The 24,716-nt window shown below is 43.0% G+C and overlaps 1 protein-coding gene and 1 pseudogene across 7 annotated transcripts in view; one reads left to right on the plus strand and one right to left on the minus strand.

The window, feature by feature from the left end:
* Positions 1–24,716, minus strand: part of ASCC1 (activating signal cointegrator 1 complex subunit 1) — a 131,087-nt gene that overhangs the window by 95,616 nt on the left and 10,755 nt on the right. For all 7 annotated transcript variants that reach the window (XM_063637210.1, XM_063637212.1, XM_063637213.1 and 4 more), the window contains 2 exons: positions 21,977–22,074; positions 15,368–15,546 (listed from right to left, as the gene is read on the minus strand). In XM_063637210.1, the coding sequence (XP_063493280.1) occupies positions 15,368–15,546; positions 21,977–22,074 (277 nt within the window). The remainder of the gene's footprint in view (positions 1–15,367; positions 15,547–21,976; positions 22,075–24,716) is intronic.
* LOC129480380 (large ribosomal subunit protein eL15-like) lies at positions 5,190–9,044 on the plus strand (annotated as a pseudogene).

The raw sequence follows: 24,716 nt of genomic DNA on the forward strand, positions 1-24,716 counted from the left end.
AACCCAGGGAGAGATGTTAAGGAGGAACAGGATATTTGCATGGTCTTTAAGTATCTGCCTGCAGATTGCTTATTAGTTGCAAGACAAAAACAAAATACAGTCATTACACTTAGAAATTGAGTAGTATTTTGATTCAAGTATAACATCACCTATGTAAGGCAGACACAGATTACACACTCCTAGATGTGACAGCCTGAGGACATAACATTATCTATACAGTACTCTGACGGAGAAAGTGTAACTGAAAGCTAAACGAGAGGAAACATAAGAAAAACACAAAATAAAGAATGCTCTTGGGGCTGGTAGCTCACACCTGTAATCCCAGCACTTTGGGAGGCCAAGGTGGGTGGATCACTTGAACTCAGGAGTTTGAGACCAGCCTGGACAACACAGTGAAATCCCATCTCTACCAAAAATACAAAAAATTAGTCGGGAATGGTGGCACATGCCTGTAGTCCCAGCTACTCAAGAGGCTGAGGCAGGAAGATCACCTGAGCCTGGGAGGTGGAAGTTGCAGTGAGCCAAGATAGTGCCACTGAACTCCAGCCTGGGTGACAACATGAGACCCTGTCTAAAAAAAAAAAAGAAAAGAATGCTCTCTTGGCCAGCCATGGTGGCTCACTCCTGTAATCCCAGCACTTTGGGAGGCCGAGGCGGGCGGATCACAAGGTCAAAAGATCAAGACCACCCTGGCCAACATGGTGAAACCCCATCTCTACTAAAAATACAAAAATTAGCTGGACATGGTGGCATGTGCCTGTAGTCCCAGCTACCTGGGAGGCTGAGGCAGGAGAATCACTTGAATCTGGGAGGTAGAGGTTGCAGTGAGCTGAGATCTCGCCATTGCACTCCAGCCTGGTGACAGAGAGAGACTCCATCTCAAAAAAAAAAAAAAAAAAAAAAGAATACTCTCTTAACAACAACAACAAAAAGGCTAGATACTATATGGGATAAATATATAGAAGGAAAAAAGTCTAAAGAGGACTGTAGTATTCTTCAATTATGTAAATAATATAAAATTCAGAAACGATATGAAAATGTTCCTGCTAAAAGAGGTTGAAGAGACATAAAAACTAAGCTGGGTATGGTGGCTCACATCTATAATTCCAACACTTTGGGAGGCTAAGGCCAGAGGATCACTTGAGGCCAGGAGCTTGAGACCAACCTGGTCAACATAGCAAGACCCTGTCTCTACAAGAAAAAAAAAAAGAGAGAGAGAAACAAAAAACTAAATGCAATGCCTGACCTTACCCTGGATCTTGTACTGAGGGGGGAATATATTATAAAGGACAGTATTAGATCATATGCCATTAAAGCTTATACTTTCTTATGGTATATTCCTTATACTATCTTTACACAAATTTTTCTACATTGAAATTATTTCCAATTTAAAAAAAGGCTGCCAGATAAGAATGACAAAAAATTTTTTTTTTTTTGTTTTTTTTTTGAGACAGAGTCTCACTCTGTTGCCCCGGCTGGAGTGCAGTGGTGCAATCTCAGCTCACTGCAACCTCCACCTCCTAAGTTCAAGCGATTCTCCCTGCCTCAGCCTCCTGAGTAGCTGGGATTACAGGCACCGGCCACCATGCAGGGCTAATTTTTGTATTTTTGTAGAGACGGGGTTTCCCCATGTTGGCCAGCCTCGAACTCCCGACCTCAGGTGATCCACCCGCCTCAGCCTCCTAAAGTACTGGGATGACAGGCGTGAGCCACTGAGCCCAGGCAACAACAAATTTCTTATTAGAAACTATACCTGGCCAGGTATAGTGGTTCACACCTGTCATCCCAGCACTTTGGGAGGCTGAAGCAGTTGGATCGCTTGAGCCCAGAGAAGTTTGAGACCAGCCTGGGCAACACAGCACACCCCCATCTCTACAAAAATTAGCTGGGCATGGTTGTACACACTTATAGTACCAGTTACTCTGGAGGCTAAGGCAGGAGGATTGCTTGAGCCCAGGAGGTGGAGGTTGCAGTCAGGCGAGATTGCACCACTGCACTCCAGCCTGAGTATCTGAGTGAGATCATGCCTCAAAAAAAAGTCTTTTAATAAAAAATAAAATAAAAGAACTATAAACGCCAGAAGACAGTGGAATTATATGTTCACAGTCCTAGAAGAATAAACTACTTAGAATTCCATAATCAGTAAAAATCTTTCAAAAAAGAAGGTGAATTAAAAAATTTTTCAAACAAATAAAACCTGAGAGAAATTATTTCCCGCAAATCTGTAAGAAATGTTAGGCTGGGCATGGTGGCTCACGCCTGTAATCCCAGCACTTTGGGAGGCCGAGGAGGGCAGATCACCTGAAGTCAGGGGTTGGAGACCAGCCTGGCCAACATGGTGAAACCCCATCTCTACTAAAAATACAAAAATTAGCCAAGTGTGGTGGCATGCACCCGTAGTACCAGCTACTTGGGAGGCTGAGACAAGAGAATCGCTTGAACCCAGGAGGCGGAGGTTGCAGCGAGCCGAGACTACACCACTGCACTTCAGCCTGGGTAACAGAGCGAGACTCCGTCTCAAAAAATAAATAAATAAATAAAACCCTCAATCCAAAAAAAAAAAAGGGGTACAAAGAAGAGACAAACAGAAACAAACAAAAAAGAACAAAGAAGATCAAAAAAAAATAAAGAAGAGACAAAGAGAAACAAGGAATAAGATGGTAGATTTAAACTCACCCATAGCTAGAATTACATTAAACGTAAATGTTCTATCTACTCCAGTTAAAAGGTAGAGATGTCAGACTGCAATTTGAAAATAAGAAACAATACCTAACTATATGCTGTCTAAAAAGAAACCTGTTTTGAATATAAAGATACAAATATGTTAGAATAGATATATAGTGTAAACACTAATCAAAAGAAAGTTAGAATGGTTATATTAACATCAAAAAAGTAGACCAGAACAAGTAATATTATCAGGAATAGAGAAGGATATTTCATAATTATAAAAGAATCTTATCAAGAAGGTGTGGAAAAAACTGGTAGAACGGAAAAGAGTAATAGATGAATCCACAGTTATAGGTGGAGATTTCAACACTCCTCTCTCAGCAATTAAAAGAACAAGTAGATACCAAATCAGTATGGATATAGAGGTTGCAGTGAGCCAAGATCACTGCACTTCAGCCTGGGTGACAGAGCAAGACTCTGTCTCAAAAAAAAAAAAAAAAAAAAAAAAACAGAATTTTTATAACACAATAATAAGAAACAAAAAAATTTTAAATAAGCAATATCATGCACTTTTTAAAAAAGGTTAAAATGGTAAATTTTATGTTACGTATATTTCACCATAAAGAGAAAAGCTAAAATACCATCAACAACAACAAAAATAGACAAAATATTTGAATAGGTACTTCACAAAGGCAGCTATACAAATGGCCAATGAGCACATGAAAAGATGCTTCGCAGCATCAGCCATGATGGAAATGTACATAAAAACCACAATGAGCTACCATGATGAGATGCCTACTAGAGAGGGTTAAATTAAAATAAGATAGACACCACTAAGTGTTGGTAAGAATGTGGAGCAACCTAAACTCTCACACATCATTTGTGGCAGTGTAAAAGAGGTACAACCATCTTGGGAAAAGATCTGACAGCTTCCTATAAAACTAAACATACACCTGCACATAATCCAACAATTACACTACTAAGTATTTACCCAAGAGGTATAAAAACATATACTGAACACAAAGATTTATGCACAAATTTATAATAGCCAAAGACTAGAAACCATCCAAACATCTATCAGGGTTGAATAGATAAAGAAATCTCCAGCTATAAACCATCCAAACATCTATCAGGGTTGAATGGATAAAGTGATACATTCATGCAAAGAAATACCACTCAACAATAAAAAGCAGCAAACTCCTATAACACATGACTGACTCTCAAAAATTTTAATATTGAACCAAAAAAAGTCACACAAAAGACTATATATCATATAATTCCATTCATATAAAATTCTAGAAAAGGGAAACCAAATAGCAACACAAAATAGATTAGTGGTTGCCTGGAATCAGTGGTAGGAGATGAGAGGGGAGGGAGTGGGGATCAACTGCAGAGGAAAGAAATATTGGAGGGTGATATAAACATTCAATATCTTGTTTGCGATGGTTGTTACACTGGTGTATACCTTTATCAAAACTCATCAAGCCATATTCTTAAAACAAGTGCATTATAATGTTGTATATAAAGTATAACTCATTAAAACTGACTTTTAAAACAGAATGGAAAAAAACTATGAAAAAATTTAAAGTTTGCATTCCCTTAACCCATGTTATTCTACCCTTACAATTTATCCCAAAGAAACCAGGAGTCAAAGACAAAAAGATGCATGTACAGATGTTCACTGCAGTGTTACTTAATAAAAATAATTTCCTCTAATGTTCCATCAATAGAGGATTGATTAAATAAACTAAGGTACATTCACAGAATACTTCACAGCAATTAAAAATGGGAGTTAGCTTCTAATGTATGGACCTGAAATATCATATGTATTAATTAAAAAAGTAATATAATATAAAAGAATATAATTTTTTTTTTTTTTTTTTGTAGAGACAATGTCTTACTACATTGCCCAGGCTGAACTCCTGGGCTCAAGCTATCCTCCTTGCCTCAGCCTCCTGAGTAGCTGGGGTGCCCACCACTGCACCTGGAGAATAAACATATATTACAAATATATATGTGTATTCAAAAAATTTATGAGCCAAGAGATTTTGTACCAAGAGATGCTATCTTTTTCTTATGCTATGAAGCAAGGGAATGTTGAGATCATCCCTATTTTAGAGATGAGGAAACTCTCAGAGATGACAAATGAGTTTCAGAGGAGCCAAAAGAAATGAAAACCCTACAGTCTCTCAGAAAACAACTGCTATCTCAGTGAACAGGTATTTGCTCTTCAAACCTTGTAGAAGAGAACTCACGTAAATTGAGGTAATAAATGCAGAGTACTACTGGCAAGTGCCTACAGGCTTTCACAGCCATCTTTGTGTCATTCTAACATCAGAATGAAACTTACTAAAAATCTCTTCCATATAATCTAGATAATGCTCCCAAACTGATTTCCTCTTTAATGCTGTGCTTATTTCCAGCTGTTATCAGGGCCTGATTTGAAGACAGAAAAGAGACTATGTTAATATGCACTCTCCCTGAAAGCAGGAAGGAAGTCCTTTGGACTGATTAAGGCCAGCATGACGTTCACAGCGAACAAGCTCATTCTGGCCAAATTAAAGCAGTAATTCCAATGTTTGTTCCCTGTCAGTCATGTCAGCAGCCAAAAAAGAAAAGCAAGAAAGCGGACGCGCATGCACATGCCCAGACAAAAAAAAAAAAAAGACTAGCTTATTACACATCTGCTTGTCTCATACCTGGTATTTGTATCATTCCAAAGAATATATACAATGACTGAGCTTCAACTAGTTTGCATTTACCAGGTAAAATAATTTCAAAACTTACCAGCCCCCACTCCCCAAAACAGTACTGGGCTATACTGAAACCTCAGCATTCCTGATCTCCTAACCCACCCTCCATTCCCACTAAGAACGAAGTCATCATCGCTTCTCGGCCTTTTGGCTAAGATCAAGTGTAGAACGAAGTCATCTTGTTATGAAATGTTAAGGAGAAAAATTATTTTCTGACGGTTCAATGATATTAACATCCACATATATGTATTTTCCTCATAGAGATGGCCTTATTTAAGCACATAAATGCAAAGTTAGTCACTTAAAAACTGGTTTTACAAGGCCAGGTGCGGTGGCTCATGCCTGTAATCCCAGCACTTTGGGACGCCGAGGTGGGTGGATCACAAGGTCAGGAGATCGAGACCATCATGGCTAACACGGTGAAACCCTGTCTCTAGTAAAAATATAAAAAATTAGCCAGGCGTGGTGGTGGGCGCCTGTAGTCCCAGCTACTTGGGAGGCTGAGGCAGGTGAATGGCGTGAACCCGGAAGGCAGAGCTTGCGGTGAGCCGAGATCACGCCACCGCACTCCAGCCCAGGTGACAGAGCGAGACTCCGTCTCAAAAACAAAACAAAAAAACTGGTTTTACAAATACAAAAATCAACCAGGTGTGGCTGATTAAACTCATTAAAACTGACTTTTTACAGTTAGAGGTGGTGGGCATCTGTAGTCCCAGCTACTTGAGAGGCTAAGGCAGGAGAATCGCTTGAACCCAGGAGGCAGAGCTTGCAGTGAGCCGAGATCAAACCACTACACTTCAGCCTGGGCGACAAGAGTGCGAGTCTGTCTCAAAAAAAAGAAAAAAAAAAATTGGTTTTACAATTCTACACTAAGCTCAGGCCATCTCTTCTATGTGTTGTATGTGCCCAATCTGAATCTATTCACCTTCATAGCCCTCTTCATAAATAAGCAATTTTACTCATTCTCACCCCCTACGCCACAAAAGTACTTGGTTTCTAACACTTCTTTTTTTTTTTTTTTTTTTGAGACAGTCTCGCTCTGTCAGGCTGGAGTGCAGTGGCATGATCTCGGCTCACTGCAGCCTCTACCTTCTGGGTTCAAGCGATTCTCCTGCCTCAGCCTCCCAAGTAGTTCGGATTACAGGTGCACACCACCATGCCCAGCTAATTTTTGTAATTTTGGTAGAGACGGGGTTTCACTATTTCGGCCAGGCTGGTCTCGAACTCCTGACCTCAAGTGATCCACCCGCCTCAGCCTCCCAAAGTGCTGGGATTACAGCCGTGAGCCACCACGCCTGACCTGGTTTCTAACACTTCTAACACTGCATATCCATCTCTCACTGTATTCTAACACCTAAGACTACCTTTAGCAATATGGACCTGATCGAAAAAAGGAAAGGAAAAGGAAAAGGAGAAAGGGAAAGGGAAGGGAAGTAAGGAAGGAAAGAAAGAAGAAAGGATCTTGTAAAAGTTTTCACCCAAAACATTTTCACTTTGCCACAACTTTCAAAGCTACCCTTTATCTACTCTTCACACTCCAAATAATACTAACAACTTTAACTGGCAGTAAAGTATAGGAGTAGCAGCTACCATTTATTAAATGCTTATTATGCATCAAGTACCATGCTGAGTTCTTTATGTCATCTCATATATTTATTTTGAGACAGGGTCTCACTCTGTCACCCAGACTGGTAGTGCACAATCATGGCTCACTACAGGCTTGACCTCCTGGGCTCAAGCATCCTCCCACCTCAGCCTCCCGAGTAGTTAAAACTACAGATATGTGCCACCACTCCGACCTAATTTTTTATTTGCTGTAGAGACAGGGTCTCCCTAAATTGCCCAGGGCAGTCTTGAACTCCTGGGCTCAAGCAATCCTCCAGCCTCAGCCTCCCAAAGTGCTGAGATTAGAAGGCCTAAACTACCTCATCCAGCGTGTCATCTCATTTAATCCTTCCTACAACCCTCCCAAGTAGGCTATAAAGATTTGGAGAAGTTAGGCCGGGCACAGTGGCTCACGCCTGTAATCCCAGCACTTTGGGAGGCCGAGGTGAGCGGATCACGAGGTCAGGAGATTGAGACCATCCTGGCTAACATGGTGAAACCCTGTCTCTACTAAAAATACAAAAAATTAGCCGGGCATGGTGACGGGCGCCTGTGGTTCCAGCTACTCGGGAGGCTGAGGCAGGAGAATGGCGCGAACCCGGGAGGCGGAGCTTGCAGTAAGAAGAGATCGAGCCACTGCACTCCAGCCTGGGCAACAGTTTAAGACTCCATCTCAAAAAAAATAAAAATAAAAATAAAAAAATATTTGGAGAAGTTCATTTGTCCAAGTCCACACAGACTGAAGAACTCAAAATCAGAACTAAGTCCATGTGTCTGAAGAACCAAAGATACTGTTCGGGTGGGGTGGCTCACACCTGTAATCCTAGCACTTTGGGAAGCCGAGACAGGTGGATCACCTGAGGTCGGGAGTTCGAGACCAGTCTGACCAATATGGAGAAACCCTGTCTCTACTAAAACTACAAAATTAGCTGGGCGTGGTGGCGCATGCCTGTAATCCCAGCTACTTGAGAGGTTCAGGCAGGAGAATGGCTTGAATCTGGGAGGTGGAGGTTGCAGTAAGTCGAGATCGCACCACTGCATCCCTGCCTGGGCAACAAAAGCCAAACTGCGTCTCAAAAAAAAAAAAAAAAAAGAACCAAAGATATTAACCATTGTTCTATTTTATTCCAAATGCTTTTATTTCTGTCTTCACTACAAGATTAAGAAAGCACAGCCTTTCTGTCTGGCGGCAGCCATCAGGTAAGCCAAGATAAGTGCATACAAGTATATCCAGGAGTTATGGAGAAAGAAACAGTCTGATGTCATGTGCTTTCTTCTGAGGGTCCACTGCTGGCAGTACCGCCAGCTCTCTGCCCTCCACAGGGCTCCCCACCCCACCCAGCCTGATAAAGCACACCAACTGGGCTGCAAGACCAAGCAAGGTTACATTATATATAGGATTCGTGTTCGCTGTGGTGGCCGAAAACACCCAGTTCCTAAGGGTGCAACTTACGGCAAGCCTATCCATCGTGGTGTTAACCAGCTAAAGTTTGCCTGAAGCCTTCAGTCTGTTCCAGAGGAGTGAGCTGGACACCACTGTGGAGTTCTGAGAGTCCTGAATTTGTATTTAGATCTATGACTTAAATATTGGATTGGTGAAGATTCCACATACAAATTTTTTGAGGTTATCCTCGTTGATCCATTCCATAAAGCTATCAGAAGAAATCCTGACACCCAGTGGATCACCAAACCAGTCCACAAGCACAGGGAGATGCGTGGGCTGACATCTGCAGGCCGAAAGAGCCGCGGCCTTGGAAAGGGCCATAAGTTCCACCACACTATTGGTGGTTCTCGCCGGGCAGCTTGGAGAAGGCGCAATACTCTCCAGCTCCACCGTTACCACTAATATAAGTAAAGTTTGTAAAATTCATATCTAATAAACAATTTAAGACAGTCATGTCTGCTTACAGGTGTTGTCTGTTAAAGCTAGTCTGCAAATTATTTAATGAGCGCTTTGTCAAATTAAGAAAGTTAAAGTGAAGGCCGGGCACGGTGGCTCACACCTGTAATCCCAGCACTTTGGGGGGCCGAGGCAGATGGATCACGAGGTCAAGAGATTGAGACCATCCTGGCCAACATGGTGAAACCCCATCTCTATCAAAAGTATAAAAATTCGCTGGGCGTGGTGGCAGGCGCCTGTAGTCCCAGCTACTCGGGAGGCTGAGGCAGGAGAATGGCTTCAACCCGGGAGGTGGAGGTTGCAGTGAGCTGAGATCGCGCCATTGCACTCCAGCCTGGGCGACAGAGCAAGACACCGTCTCAAAAAAAAGGAAGTTAAAGTGTGAAGACAGTAAGTGGTGGCGTATCTTGTTTCCTTTTTTTTTTTTTTTTTTTTGAGACAGAGTCTCGCTCTGTCGCCCAGGCTGGAGTGCAGTGGCGCGATCTCGGCTCACTGCTACCTCTGCCTCCCGGGTTCAAGTGATTCTCCTGCCTCAGCCTCCTGAGTAGCTGGGATTACAGGCACCCGCCACCATGCCCAGCTAATTTTTTTGTATTTTTAGTAGAGACGAGGTTTCCCCATGTTGGTCAGGCTGGTCTCAAACCCTTGACCTCGTGATCCACCCACCTTGGCCTCCCAAAGTGCTGGGATTACAGGCGTGAGCCACCGCGCCTGGCTGGTGTATCTTGTTTCTAATAAGATAAACATTTTTGTCTTTGCTTTATCTTATTAGGGAGTTATATGTCAGTGTATAAAACATACTATGTGGTATAATAGGTTTAAAATAAATTATTTAAAAGAAAAAAAAAGCATAGCATGGACATACATATGTAAAAAAATGAACCTTGACCTAAATATTGCATCTTGTACAAAAAAATTAACTGAATCATAGATCTAAATATAAAAAACCAAAACTATAAACATTCTAAAAGAAAACCTTCATATTTGAGGGTTAGGAAAAAAAATTTACTTTTTTTTGAGATGGAATTTCACTGGTTGCCCAGGCTAGAGTACAATGGCATGATCTCAGCTCACTGCAACCTCCGCCTCCCAGGTTCAAGCAATTCTCCTGCCTCAGCCTCCCTAGTAGCTGGGATTACAGGTGCCCGCCACCATGCCCGGCTAATTTTTTGTATTTTTAGTAGAGATGGAGGTTTCACCATGCTGGCCAGGCTGGTCTCGAACTCCTGACCTCAAGTGATCCACCCACCTCGGCCTCTCAAAGTGCTAGGATCACAGGCGTGAACCACCACGCTGGCCAGGAAAAGATTTTTTAGACATAACATCAAGAGTACAACCCATAAAAAAAAAATCAATAAACTGGACTTTATCAAAATTTAAAACTTTTGCTCTACAAAAGACACGAATAAGAGAATGAAAAGAGAAGCTACAGATAAGGAGAAAGTATCTGAAAATCACATATCCTCAAAAGGACTTGTACCAACAATATATATAAAGAACCCTAAAAACTCAACGATAAGAAAACAATCTGGCCGGGCGCAGTGGCTCACGCCTGTAATCCCAGCACTTTGGGAGGCCGAGGCAGGTGGATCACGAGGTCAGGAGTTCAAGACCGGCCTGGCCAATATGGTGAAACCCCGTCTCTACTAAAGATACAAAAAATTAGCCGGACATGGTGATGCATGCCTGTAATCCCAGCTACTCGGGAGGCTGTGCCAGAAGAATCGCTTGAACCCAGGAGGCGAAGGTTGCAGTGAGCCAAGATCGAGCCATAGAACTCCAGCCTGAGTGACAGGGCGAGACTCCATCTCAAAAAAAAAAAAAGAAAGAAAGAAAAGAGAACAACCCAATTGCTGTTGCTTGTTGAGGCGGTCTCACTCTGTCACCCACGCTGGAGTGCAGTGGCACCATCCTGGCTCACTGCAACCTCCATCTCCTGGGTTCCAGTGATTCTCGGGCTTCAGCCTCCTGAGTAGCTGGGATTACAGATGTACACCACCCTGCCTGGCTAATTTTTGTATTTTTAGTAGAGATGGGATTTCACCCTGTTGGCAAGGCTCGTCTCAAACTCCTGGCCTCAAGTGATCCACCCACCTCCATCTCCCAAAGTGCTGGGATTACAGGCATGGGGCACTGCCCCCCGCCAAACAACCCAATTGTAAAACAGGCAAAAGACATGAACAGACACCTCACCAAAGATAATATAAGGATGGCAAAAAAAGCACATGAAAAAATGTTCAACATCATTAGCCATTAAAGAAATGTAAATCAAAACCACAATAAGATGTCACTACACAGCTACTAGAATAGCAAAAATAACAAATAGTGATAATATCAAATGCTAGTGAGGATGGAGAACAACTGGAATTCTCATAAATTGCTGTTGGGAATGCAAAACAGTACATGCATTCTGAAAAACGGTTTGGCAGTGTTTTATAAAGTTAAATATACACCTACCATACATCACAGCAACCCCATTCCAGGGTATTTTACTGTAAAGAAATGAAAACTTATGTTCACACAAAAACCCGTACACAAATGTTTACAGCAGTTCTAATCATAATTGCCAAAAACTGCAAAAACCCAAGTGTCCTCCAATGGGTGAATGGAGAAACCAATTGTAGCACAGTAGGATATGACCCAGAAATAGTAAGGAACAAACTCCTGAGACACACACAACTTGGATGAATCTCAAAAGCACTATGTTGAATGAAAAAAGCCAGTTACCTACTGTATGATTCCATCTATATGACATTCTCAAAAAGACAGAACTACAAATAATAAACAAAACACACACACACACGAACCACACACACACGATAAAACTACGGTGAAGAAAAGCTCAGTGGCTGCCAGGGGTTGTGGGTGAGGAAGAGATGACTATAAAGGGAGAGCATGAGGGAGTTTTTGGGGTGGAACTGTTCTGTATCCTAATCGTTGTGGTAGTTACAGAAATCTAAACACATTCTAGAATTCATAGACATGTATACTCCAAGAAAGTCCATTTTAATTATAATAATTTTGAAGATAAAATTGAAAAAATTTAATTCAGAGGATAATTGGTTAAATAGGGGTTTAAAAAGTTAGTCTTACCTCTTACTGTATATCAAAACATATTCTAAATTAACTAAAAAGCTAAATGTAAATTATGAAATAATACTGATTTCTTTTTTTTTGAGACAGCACTGTCGCCCAGGTTGGAGTGCAGTGGCGCGATCTCTGCTCGCTGCAAGCTCCACCTCCCGGGTTCAGGTCACTCTCCTGCCTCAGCCTCGCAAGTAGCTGGGGCTACAGGCGCCCGCCACCACGCCCGGCTAATTTTTTTTTTTTGTATTTTTAGTAGAGACGGGGTTTCACCACGTTAGCCAGGATGGTCTTGATCTAGAGACGGGGTTTCACCATGTTAGCCAGGATGGTCTTGATCTCCTGACCTCGTGATCTGCCCGCCTCGGCCTCCCAAAGGGCTGGGATTACGGGCCTGAGCCACAGCACCTGGCCTGATTTTCTTAATATATATGATGCTCCTACAAATAAATTTTTAAAAAGAACACTCCCAAAGAAAAATGGGCCAAGACATGAATAAACAGAGTTAAGTACAAGAAAATGCTTTATCTCACAAATAATTGAATAAATAAACAGTAAAGCAATGAGACAGTATTTTTTGTCAACTAAAATACAAAAATAAAAAAAAAACCAAAAACCTTAAAAGAATGATAACATCCAGTACTGGCAAAAGTGGGAAAGGAAACCTAAAGAAAACTCTAGTTTGGAGCATAAAGTGCTATAAGATTTCCTGAAGGTAATCTGGATGTCTATACATGTTGAAAAATTCACACATCCACATATATTGTTTTTTCACTTCCCGGAACTTAAGTAAAATAATCCACTAGTGCAGAAAAATGTATTCAGCATACTCATAACAAAATAGAAATTAAAAAAGTTAATTACATATCCATATAATAGAACAGTAAGTAGCCATTACAAAACCAAATTACCTGAACAGTTAATGAAATCAGATTTTTGTTTTGTTTTGTTTTTGTTTGTTTTTTTCTTTTTGAGAAGAGTTTCGCTCTTGTTGCCCAGGCTGGAGGGCAAAGGTGCAATCTCGGCTCACCGCAACCTCCGCCTCCCAGGTTCAAGCGATTCTCCTGCCTCAGCCTCTTGAGTAGCTAGGATTACAGGCATGCGCCACCAAGCCCGGATAATTTTGTATTTTTAGCAGAGATGGGGTTTCTCCATGTTGGTCAGGCTGGTCTCAAACTCCTGACCTCAGGTGATCAACCCACCTCAGCCTCCCAAAGTGCTGGTATTACAGGTGTGAGCCACCACACCCGGCCCAGATTATGTTATTTTAGTCATCACTGCTATAATTTCCTACTTGTTCTCACGAAGTAGGTTTTGTGGGTTTTTTAGGTTTTGTGTGTTTTTTGCTGTGGGTTTTTTTTTTTTTTTTTTTTGAGACAGGGTCTGGCTCCATTGCCCAGGCTGGAGTGCAATAATACAATCTCAGTTCACTGACACCTCCACCTCCTAGGCTCAAGCCATTCTCCCACCTCAGCTCCCAAGTGACTGTAACTACAAGCACACACCATCATGCCTGGATAATTTTTGTATTTTTTGTAGAGACAGGGTTTTGCTGCTATGTTACCCAAGTTGGTCTCAAACTCTTGAGCTCAAGCAATCTGTCTGCCTCAGCCCTCCACAAAGTGTTGCGATTAGAGGCATGAGCCAACATGCCAGCCAAGATTTAAGTCTTTCTTCAATGACAAAACAGTGTTCATGGTAGAATGATTATGCTTTCAAAGAAACTAGAATATAAGATTATATACAAGCTAAATTTTATTTTATTTATTTATTTTTTTTTTTTTGAGACGGGTTTTTACTCTTCTTCCCCAGGCTGGCGTGCAATGCTGCAATCTGGGCTCACTGCAACCTCCACCTCCCGGGTACAAGTGATTCTCCTGCCTCAGCCTCCCGAGTAGCTGGGATTACAGGCATGTGCCACCATGCCGAACTAATTTTGTATTTTCAGTAGAGACGGGGTTTCTCCATGTTGGTCAGGCTGGTTGGTCTCGAACTCTTGACCTCAGGTGATCTGCCCGTCTCAGCCTACCACAGTGCTGGGATTACAGGCCTGAGTCACCACGCCCAGCCTAAATTTTATTTTTAAAATGTATGTGAGTGGGCCGGGCGTAGTGACTCACACTTGTAATCCTAGCACTTTGGGAGGCTGAGGCAGGCAGATCACCTGAGGTCAGGAGTTCGAGACTGACCAGCCTGACCAACATCAAGAAACCCTGTCTCTACTGAAAATACAAAATTAGCCGGGTATGGTGGTGCATGCCTGTAATCCCAGCTACTCGGGAGGCTGAGGCAGGAGAATTGCTTGAACCCGAAAGACAGAGGTTGTGGTGAGCCAAGATCAAGCCATTGCACTCCAGCCTGGGCAACAAGAGTGAAACGCTGTCTCAAAAAAAAAAAAAAAGTATGTGAGTGTACAGACACATCGATACACACACATATATAGTAATGATGTAAGAGCATCTCTCAGTAGTGGAATTATGGATGATTTTTTATTAATCTTTTCTGTATTTTCTAAATTTTCTATAATAAACATATTGCTTTCATACTTTTTTGAATCAATATACATTTTTTAAAATCAACTAATTGATATCCAAAATGAGTTTAAAACTTGTTTTCTAATCTAAATTATCTGCTATTATCCTAGTCACAAGCATTTCACTGTTATCTAAGTATGGCAATTCTACATGCAAATTTGTCGTTTAGTTACTAATCCCAAATGAGCCACGACCGCCCAAAGTCAGAAGATCTACAGATAATGGCATCTCATTAATATTACCACCCAAAAGATGCAGAATAGTGTGGCTATTAGGATGAAACTTTTGTGTCTTAAATTTTTTTTTTTTTTTTTTGAGACAGCGTCTCACTCTGTCTCCCAGGCTGGAGTGCAGTGGCACGATCTTGGCTCACTGCAACTCCCATCTCCCAGGTTCAAGCAATTCTCCTGCCTCAGCCTCCCAAGTAGCTGGGATTACAGGCACACACCACCATGCCCAGCTAATTTTTTTTGTATTTTTAGTAGAGACGGGGTTTCACCATGTTGGCCAGGCTGGTCTCAAATTCCTGACCTCAAGTGATATGCCTACCTCGGCCTCCCAAAGTGCTGGGATTACAGGCATGAGCCACTGCGCCTGGCCCGATATGTGTTAAAATTTTTTAAAGACATTTCTGTAATATATAGAAACTTATGAGCTGATATGTCCATACACTTTTTTTTTCAGTTCAATATAAGAAGCCATAAGAAATAGTTATCTTTTTTAGTGGGGGAAGAAGTTTACAACTCCCTACTGTTTATGAACCATTTTTGTATTCTTTTTATATTTAACTTTTTTCTTAACCTTCCTGTTTTGTTTGCACTTACCATGGAGCACTTCGCCAGTACTTCCTCCTGGAATCTCAGGAATCCTTCCTGAACCTCAACTTCATTGAGGAAAAAGGCAAGGAAGTGAGTGAAGGGCTGCTTTCTTCTAAAAGTGTCCAAAAGAACATCAATCCGTGTTCGGGCTGAAATTACACCATTTCGATGCTGGCCAGTGATTACTGTAAACAAAGAAGAAAGGGTAAACTGCTCAAGGACCCCCAAATGCTTATAAAACAGGACCTCTTGATACTGTCACCTCTGAGGAGCTAAAGCAGTTCTGAATGAGTATATGAATCTAAACAGGGGACAATAACAAATGTAAGAAAACTGCTAATTAATTCAATGTAAGCAGAATGAGGCTTAAAAATAGAATATCCTTGGCCAGGCACGGTGGCTCATTCCTGTAATCCCAGCACTTTGGGAGGCCGAGACGGGTGGATCACGAGGTCAGGAGATCGAGACCATCCTGGCTAACATGGTGAAACCCCGTCTCTACTAAAAATACAAAAAATTAGCCAGCCTGGTGGTGGGCACCTGCAGTCCCAGCTACTCAGAAGGGTGAGGCACGGATGGAGTGAACCTGGGAGGTGGAGCTTGCAGTGAGCCAAGATCGCGCTACTGCACCCCAGCCTGGGCGACAGAGCGAGACTCCGTCTCAAAAAAAAATAATAATAAGATATCCTTAAGACAGCTTATAAAGTAGAAAAATGAATTCAAATACTACAAAGCAAACCCCTGCTGGTAGGAATGTAAAATGGTGTAGTCACTACGAAAAAGTTTGGTAATTCCTTAAAAAGTTGAACATGGCTGGGCGCAGTGGCTCACACCTGTAATCCCAACACTGTGAGAGGCTGAGGTGGGCAGATCACTTGAGGTCAGGAGTCCAAGACCAGCCTGGCCAATATGGCAAAACCCCCTCTACTAAAAATACAAAAATTAGCTGGGTGTGGTGTCACATGCCTGTAATCCCAGCTACTTGGGAGGCTGAGGCACAACAATGGCTTGAACCAGCAAGGTGGAGGTTCCAGTGAACTGAGATCATGCCACTGCACTCCAGCATGGGCAACACAGGTAGACTCTGTCTCAAAATAAATAAATAAATAAATAAATAAATAAATAAATAAATAAAGTTGAACATAGACTTACCATATAACCCAGAAATTCTACCCTTAGGGATACCCAAAATAAGTAAAAACAGAGAAAGAAAAAGGGAAGGGGAGGGGGAGGGGGGAAGGGAAGGGGAGGGGGGAGGGGAGGATGGGGAAGGGAAGGGAAAGGGGAGGAGGGAGGATGGGGAGGGGAAGGGAAGGGGAGGGGAGGGGGGAGGGAGGATGGGGAGGGGAAGGGAAGGGGAGGGGAGGGGGGAGGGAGGATGGGGAGGGGAAGGGAAGGGGAGGGGAGGGGGGAGGGAGGATGGAGAAGGGAATGGAAGGGGAGGGGGAGAGGGGAGGGGGAGGGGGGAGGAGGAGGGGAAGGGAAGGGGGGTGGGGGGATGGGGAGGGAGGGGGGGAGGGAAGGGGTGATGAGGGAGGGGAGGGGAAGGAAGGGAAGGGAAAAGGAAGGAAAAGGAAGGGAAGGAAAGGAAGGAAAGAAAAGAAAGAAGGCAACGCATGCTCATGCCTGTAATCCCAGCACTTTGGGGCAAAGGCCAAGGCAGGAGGACTGCCTGAGGCCAGGAGTTCCAGACAGCCCAGGCAATTTACTGAAACTCTGTCTCTACAGGGTTTGGAGGTGGGGAAGCTTCTGATGTTCCATTGCCTGAGATTTCAAAACAGACAAGACCGGATCCTTGTCTAGAGGATTAAAAGCTACTAGATCATTTCCTTCTCTGATTTCTCTAATTTAGGAGACACAAAAGAAATGGGTAAATGACAGCAAATATCACATGAATGCAATTGCAGACTTGACTTCACATCACAATTCAATTTACTCTAACCAGTACATTTGGTTTTTCTATATACTTTACTTCTCTACAAGATCAATAAGCCAGTTTATTTATTTTATTTTATTTTCGAGACAGTCTTGCTCTGTCACCCAGGCTGCAGTGCAGTGGCACGACCTCGGCTCACTGCAACCTCCACCTCCCAGGTTCAAGCGATTCTCCTGCCTCAGCCTCCCGAGTAGCTGGGATTACAGGCACGCACCACCACAGCTGGCTAATTTTTGTATTCTTAGTAGAGACGGTTTCATCATGTTGGCCAGGCTGGTCTCAAAATCTTGACCTTGTGATCTGCCCGACTCAGCCTCCCAAAATGCTAGGATTACAGGCGTGAGCCACCACACCCAGCTAATTTTGAATTTTTATTTTTTGAGACAGAGTCTTGCTCTGTCACCCAGGCTGGAGTGCAGTGGCACAATCTCGGCTCACTGCAACCTCCATCTCCCAGGTTCTAACAATTCTCCTGCCTCAGCCTCCCAAGTAGCTGGGATTACGGCTAATTTTTTTTTTTTTTTTTTTTTTTTTTTTTTTTTGAGACAGAGTCTCACTCTGTCACCCAGGCTGGAGTGCAGCGGGACGATCTTGGCTCACTGCAACCTCCGCCTCCCGGGTTCAAGCGATTCTCCTGCCTCAGCCTCCTGAGTAGCTGGGATTACAGGTGTGCATCACCATGCCCTGCTAATTTTTGTATTTTTAGTAGAGACAGGGTTTCACCATGTTGGTCAGGCTGGTCTCAAACTCCTGACTTTATGATGCGCCCTCCTCGGCCTCCCAAAGTGCTGGGATTACAGGCGTGACCCACCGCGCCCGGCCGGCTAATTTTTTTGTATTTTTAGTAGAGACGGGGTTTCACCGTGTTAGCCAGGATGGTCTCGATCTCCTAACCTCATGATCCGCCCACCCCGGCATGAGCTAACACGCCTGCCTAGTTTTTATTTTCTCTTTTTTTGTTTGTTTGTTTGTTTAGAGACAGAGTCTCGTTCTGTCACCCAGGCTGGAATGCACTGTCGCAATCATGGCTCACTGTAGCCTCGACTTTCCCAGATAAAAAGATCCTCCCACCTCAGCCTCCCAAGTAGCTGAGACTTACAAGCACGTGCCACCACACCCAGCCAATTTTTGTATTTTTTTGTAGACATAGGGTTCTGCCATGTTACCCGGGCTGACCTTGAACACCTGGGCTCAAGTGATCCTCCCACCTAGGCCTCCCAAAGTGTTGGGATTACAGGCATGAGCCACCAAGCGCAGCCTGACACACTAGTTTTTCACACTGCAACATTTGTGCTAAGTTAAAATGGAGTCTTTATAGCCTGTCTACCCTTTTCTGGATAAGTTCTGGAATGACTCTAGTATATTAAAATGGCTAGGGTCTCCACATTTACACCATGTTATAATTTTACTGCAATAAAAAATATTATATAACTTACTACACAGATAGAAAAAATGGGGAACATATAACAAGTGTTAATAGCAATTATGTTTGGGGTTCATGTTATAAGACACTTCCATGTATACCTTATATATAATTTCTGCAAGCTTTCTCTTTTTTGAAAGCATGTATTAATTTTATAATCAGAAAAAATTAGGGCTGGGCATGGTGGCTCATACCTGTAATACCAGCACTTTGGGAGGCTGAGGCTGGCTGATCACCTGAGGTCGGGAGTTCGAGACCAGCCTGACCAACATGGAGAAACCCCCATCTCTACTAAAAGTACAAAAGTAGCCAGGCATGATGGTGCATGTCTGTAATCCCAACTACTTGGTAGGCTGAGGCAGGAGAATCACTTGAACCCAGTAGGTGGAGGTTGCAGTGAGCCAAGATTGCGCTGAGCCGACATCACGCCAATGCACTCCAGCCCGGGCAACAAGAGCGAAACTCCATCTCAAAAAAAAAAAAAAAAGATGAAGTTTTAATGCAATTATAAAATGACTTTGGTATTTGTAACTTGAATGTTAAAACTTACGGAAAATAAAATTTTGCACTTATAATTCTAATAAACTGAATATTTCCTTTAATAAAAGTCCTTCCAAATGCTGTTAAAAGTTCTAATGCTAGAGTTTGTTGACATTACCTAGAGAAAACTGTGTCACTGCATTGGCCAATATGGGAGCCCACATGCAGCTAGTTAAATTAATCAGAATTCAGAAAAAGTAAAAATTCAGAAAAAAAAAAAATTCAGTTCCTTTCATACTAGCAATATTTCAAGTACTCAAAGTCGTACATATGACCAGTACCTGACACGTGCGGCTCCTGTGCTAGACAGCACAGATATAGAACATTCTCACCATCACAGAAAGTTCTTTTGGACAGCACTGTTGTCCAAAAAGTCAATTGCTACTTATCTGCTGTCAAAGTGATTATTCTTTTGTGTGTGTGTGTGTATGACAGGGTCTCGCTCTGTCACCCAGGCTGGAGTGTGGTGGCATGAACATAGCTCACTGCAGCCTCGACCTCCTGGGCTCAAGTGATCCTCCCACCTCAATCTCCCACAGTGCTGGAAGTACAGGTATATGCCACTGTCCCCAGTCAAGGTGATTATTCTTACATAACATAAAACAAAAAAGAGTACTTATTACAATCTATGAACATTTATGGAAAATGGGGCTAGGCACAGTGACTCATGTCTATAATCTCAGCACTTTGGGAGGCCAAGGAGGATTGCTCAAGCCCAGGAGTTCAAGGCCAGCTTGGGCAACATAGCAAGACCCCATCTCTACAAAAAGTATTAAAAATTAGCTGGACATGGTGGCAAGTGCCTGTAGTCCCAGCTACTTGGAAGGCTGAGGGAAAAGGATTGCTTGAGCCCAGGAGTTCAAGGCTACAGTGAGCTATGATGGAGCCAATCAACTCTAGCCTGGGCGACATGCTCATGCCTGTAACCCCAACACTTTGGGAGGCCAAGGCAGGCAGATCGCTTGAGATCACGAGTTCGAGACCAGCCTGAGTAATGTGGCAAAACCTTGTCTCTACAAAAAATACAAATAAATTAGCCAGGTGTGGTGGCGTGTGCCTGTAGACCCAGCTATGCAAGGCTGAGATGGGAGGATTGATTGAGTCCAGGAGGTAGAGTCTGCACTGAGCTGTGATCATGCCACTACACTCCAGCCTGGGCAACAGAGACTCTGTCTCCAAAAATAAAATAAAATAAAATAAAATAAAATAAAATAAAATAAAAGACTAAAAGGCCGGGCATGGTGTCTCATGCCTGTAATTCCAGCACCTTGGGAGGCTGAGGCAGGCAGATCACTTGAGACCAAAAGTTCAAGATCAGCCTGGGCAACATGGTGAAATCCTGTCTGGATAAAAAATAAATAAAAATTTTTAAATGAAAAAAGAAAAAGAAAATGTACTTTTTCTGTGTTATTGGAATTATTGGAGGTTGCTGCACTCTTTGACTTTAAAAAAGTTCCATCGGCCGGACACGGTGCTCACGCCTGTAATCCCAGCACTTTAGAAGGCCAAGGTGGGTGGATCACTTGAGGCCAGGAGTTTGAGATCAGCCTGGCCAACATGGCGAAACCCTGTCTCTAGCAAAAAATACAAAAATTAGCTGGGTTTGGTGGCACATGCCTGTAGTCCCAGCTACTCGGGAGGCTGAGGCAGGAGAATCACTTGAACCTGGGGAGTGGAGATTGCAGTAAGCTGAGATTGCACCTCAGCACTCCAGCCTGGGTAACACAGCGAGACTCTGTCTCAAAAAAAAAAAAAAAAAAAAAATTCCATCCTTCCAGAATGAGTTTACAGTTTTGTCCAAACAATGCCCCTCACTCAAAGCCATTGCACATACAACAAAAGCCTATGCCCTGGGCTTATACTGAGGCTTGGTACAGACACTTTCTAACTTGATTTATACTGCTAAACTATTTTTCCTTATCAGAACAGTTATTTGAGTCAAGTTATATTATTTTAATCATTACTCTTATAATTTCCTTCCTGGTCTACAAAATCAAGGGTAAAAAATTGAGAGCACAGTGGAAAAGGCTGAACTTTATTTCATATTCACTGATCTCATTGATTTTCTCTAATTCTAATTGGAAACAATTCACAAATCCATTTCAAGGTACCAAAGCATAAAAAGAAATCTCCTAATACACAGTGAAATCTAGAAGCTTTATTCCATCAATGTATGGTAAAGTATAAAATTAAGGCCCAGGTACTCAATCAAAATAAGGTTATATAATTCCATCTTTCCTCATTTGGGAGACTGGTACTGATAAACCATAAAAAGGCCCATAGCTGGCCGGGCACGGTGGCTCATGCCTATAATCCCAACACTTTGTGAGGCTAAGAGGGGAGGATCACCTGAGGTCAGGAGTTCAAGACCAGCCTGACCAACATGGAGAAACCCCGACTCCACTAAAAATACAAAATTAGCCGGGCATGGTGGCACATGCCTGTAATCCCAGCTACTAGGGAGGCTGAGGCAGGAGAATCGCTTGATTCCGGGAGGCGGAGGTTGCAGTGAGCCGAGATCACACCACTGCACTCTAGCCTGGGTAACAAAGGCGAAACTCCGTCTCAAAAAAAAAAAAAAAAAAGAAAAAAAAAAGAAAAAGCCCATAGCTAGAACCCCACAGAAAACATAGTTACTAAACACTGCAGTTGGTTACATTATTCCATAAATGTGCAAAAGTGACTTCAAATGTAACTTATATCTACTGAGTCTCACCAATTTCCCCATCTTGTCCAGGTTTAGGAATGCTAATAGAAGTTTTGGTCTCCATTTCTATTTTCTTCCTAGTGTCCCCTCTCTTTCCAACTATATGCCTGTAACATAAAGTAATTAAGAGAAGATTAAGTCAAAATGCACCAAAATAAAGAACCTCGTTATGTTTAAATCCTTTGTGACAAGAGATACTCCCTTACAGAAAAGTAGTTCAGTAAAAGCCCAATATTTGTGGAAGAAATTACAAGTCATCTAGCTTTAGAACATGCTGCAGTAAAGTCATTGGCAAAGATGAGTTTTTGGCCCTATAGCCAATTCAATGCAGTGATAGAAAAACCATGCCCAACACCTGTTTGCTTCTCGAAATTAGATTTAAAATCTGGGTCTGCAATTCAGTGAAAGAAAAGCTGGCCAGCAGGTGCAGTGGCTCACACCTGTAATCCCTGCTACTCAAAAGACTGAGGTGGGAGAACTGCTTGAGACCAGGAGTTTGACACCGGCAACAGAGTAAGACCCCGTCTCTAAAAAAATATTTTAGGCTGGCGGCAGTGGCTCACGCCTGTAATCCCAGCACTCCGGGAGGCTGAGGCGGGCAGATCGCCTGAGGTCAAGAGTTCAAGACCAGCCTGGCCAACATGGCAAAACCCCATCTCTACAAAAATACAAAAATCAACTGGGTGTGACAGCAGGGTGCCTGTAACCCCAGCTACTTGGGAGGCTAAGGCAGGAGAATCACTTGAACCCAGGAGGTGGAGGTTGTAGTAAGCTGAGATCGCACCACTATACTCCAGCCTGGGCGACAAGAACGAGACTCTGTCTCAAAAAATAAATTTTTTTTTTCAATTATTTTCAATAGAAAAATTAGAATATCTGAGGACTCATGGCAACAGTGAGCTACAGCCAACTCTCAAGTACCCCATGAACACACGACATGAGCTCACAATCCCCATCACTCCCACTTCAATCACTTATTGACTCATTTACATTACTTGCCTGGACTTCCAAGTATAAATATTCTGACAATCCAAAGTTATCTTCTGGAACCCACAGTCATTTCATGTGTTCAAGTGAATGAGACTACCGAATCCCAAGAGAGAAGTTTCAGAGTCTATAAAGCACTAAGAGGCCATCACAGGGCTATCGAGTTAAGAACTCCTTGTCATCAATGTTATTTTAACCTCTATGACTTCAATTACAGTACCCAATACTACGGATGACTATGTCTGAAACTACTCGTTTGTTTTTGCATGGGATAACAAAGCCCAATTACTTCCCTTAAGATCTATTATAGTAAGCCAGTTTTTTTTGTTTTTTTTTTTTTTTTGAGACGGAGTCTCGCTCTGTCACCCAGGCTGGAGCGCAGTGGCGCGACCTCGGCTCACTGCAAGCTCCGCCTCCCGGGTTCACGCCATTCTCCTGCCTCAGCCTCTCCGAGTAGCTGGGACTACAGGCGCCCGCCACCACACCCGGCTAATTTTTTTGTATTTTTAGTAGAGACGGGGTTTCACCGTGGTCTCGATCTCCTGACCTCGTGATCCGCCCGCCTCGGCCTCCCAAAGTGCTGGGATTACAAGCATGAGCCACCGCGCCCGGCCAGTAAGCCAGTTTTTAAAAATAAGATGTTTAGAGGAAAATTGGAAGTCTGTAATTTCCAAGTGGTTTTCCTGTGGTGCTGGGAGAGAGACTGTAGGGCACCAAACTCTGTGAGGCCTTTGTTTTCCCACCTTACCAATTAGGAGTGCTTTCTGTCAGGCTCCAGTTTGCTACTATGTGGCTAGTGAACAAGCCTATCACAAAAAGCAGTGGTTCAAAGTGCTATTAATAATGTAGGCTTCAGCACCTAAGAAAGCAAAGTGGTTGAGGTTTAAAAGGCTTTAGAATCAAATAAACCTTGGAAGTCATATAACCACTGTAAGCCTACTTCTTCACTTATCAAAATGAAGTGAGAGGCTGACGCAGAAGGATCCCTTGAGCCCAGGAGTTCAAGGCTATGGTGAGCTATGATCACACAGTGGCACTCTGGCCTGGGTGACAAACTGAGATCCTGTCTCTAAAAAAATAAAAATAGTCCAGGTGCAGTGACTCATGCCTGTAATCCCATAATTTGGGAGGCAGAGGCAGGCAAATCACTTGAGGTCAGGAGTTCAAGACCAGCCTGGCCAACGTGGCGAAACCCTGTCTCTACTAAAAATACAAAAACTTAGCAAAGCCAGGCAAGGTGGCTCAAGGCCGGGCACAGTAGCTCACAACTGTAATCCCAGCACTTTGCAAGGCCGAGGTGGGGGGGATCACCTGAGGTCAGGAGATCGAGGCCAGCCTGGCCAACATGGTAAAACCCCATCTCCACTAAAAATACAAAAATTAGCCAGGCGTGGTGACAGGTACCTGTAATCCCAACTACTCGGGAGGCTGAGGCAGGAGATTGTTTGAACTCAGGAGGCAGAGGTTGCAGTGAGCCAAGATCACACCACTGCACTCCAGCCTGGGTGACAAGGGTGAAACTCCATCTCAAAAAAAAAAAAAAAAAAATTAGCAAGGTGTGGTGGCAGGCGCCTGTAATCCCAGCTACTTGGGAGGCTGAGCAGGAGAATTGCTTGAACCTGGGAGACAGGGGTTGCAGTGAGCAGAGATCGCACCACTGCATTCCAGCCTGGGCAACAGAGGGAGACTCCGTCTCAAAAAAATAACTAAATAAAATTAAATTAAATTTGGCTGAGCGTGGTGTCTCACGCCTGTAATCCCA

The sequence above is a fragment of the Symphalangus syndactylus genome, chromosome 4 (genome assembly GCF_028878055.3).
Source record: "Symphalangus syndactylus isolate Jambi chromosome 4, NHGRI_mSymSyn1-v2.1_pri, whole genome shotgun sequence".
Taxonomy (NCBI): domain Eukaryota; kingdom Metazoa; phylum Chordata; class Mammalia; order Primates; family Hylobatidae; genus Symphalangus; species Symphalangus syndactylus.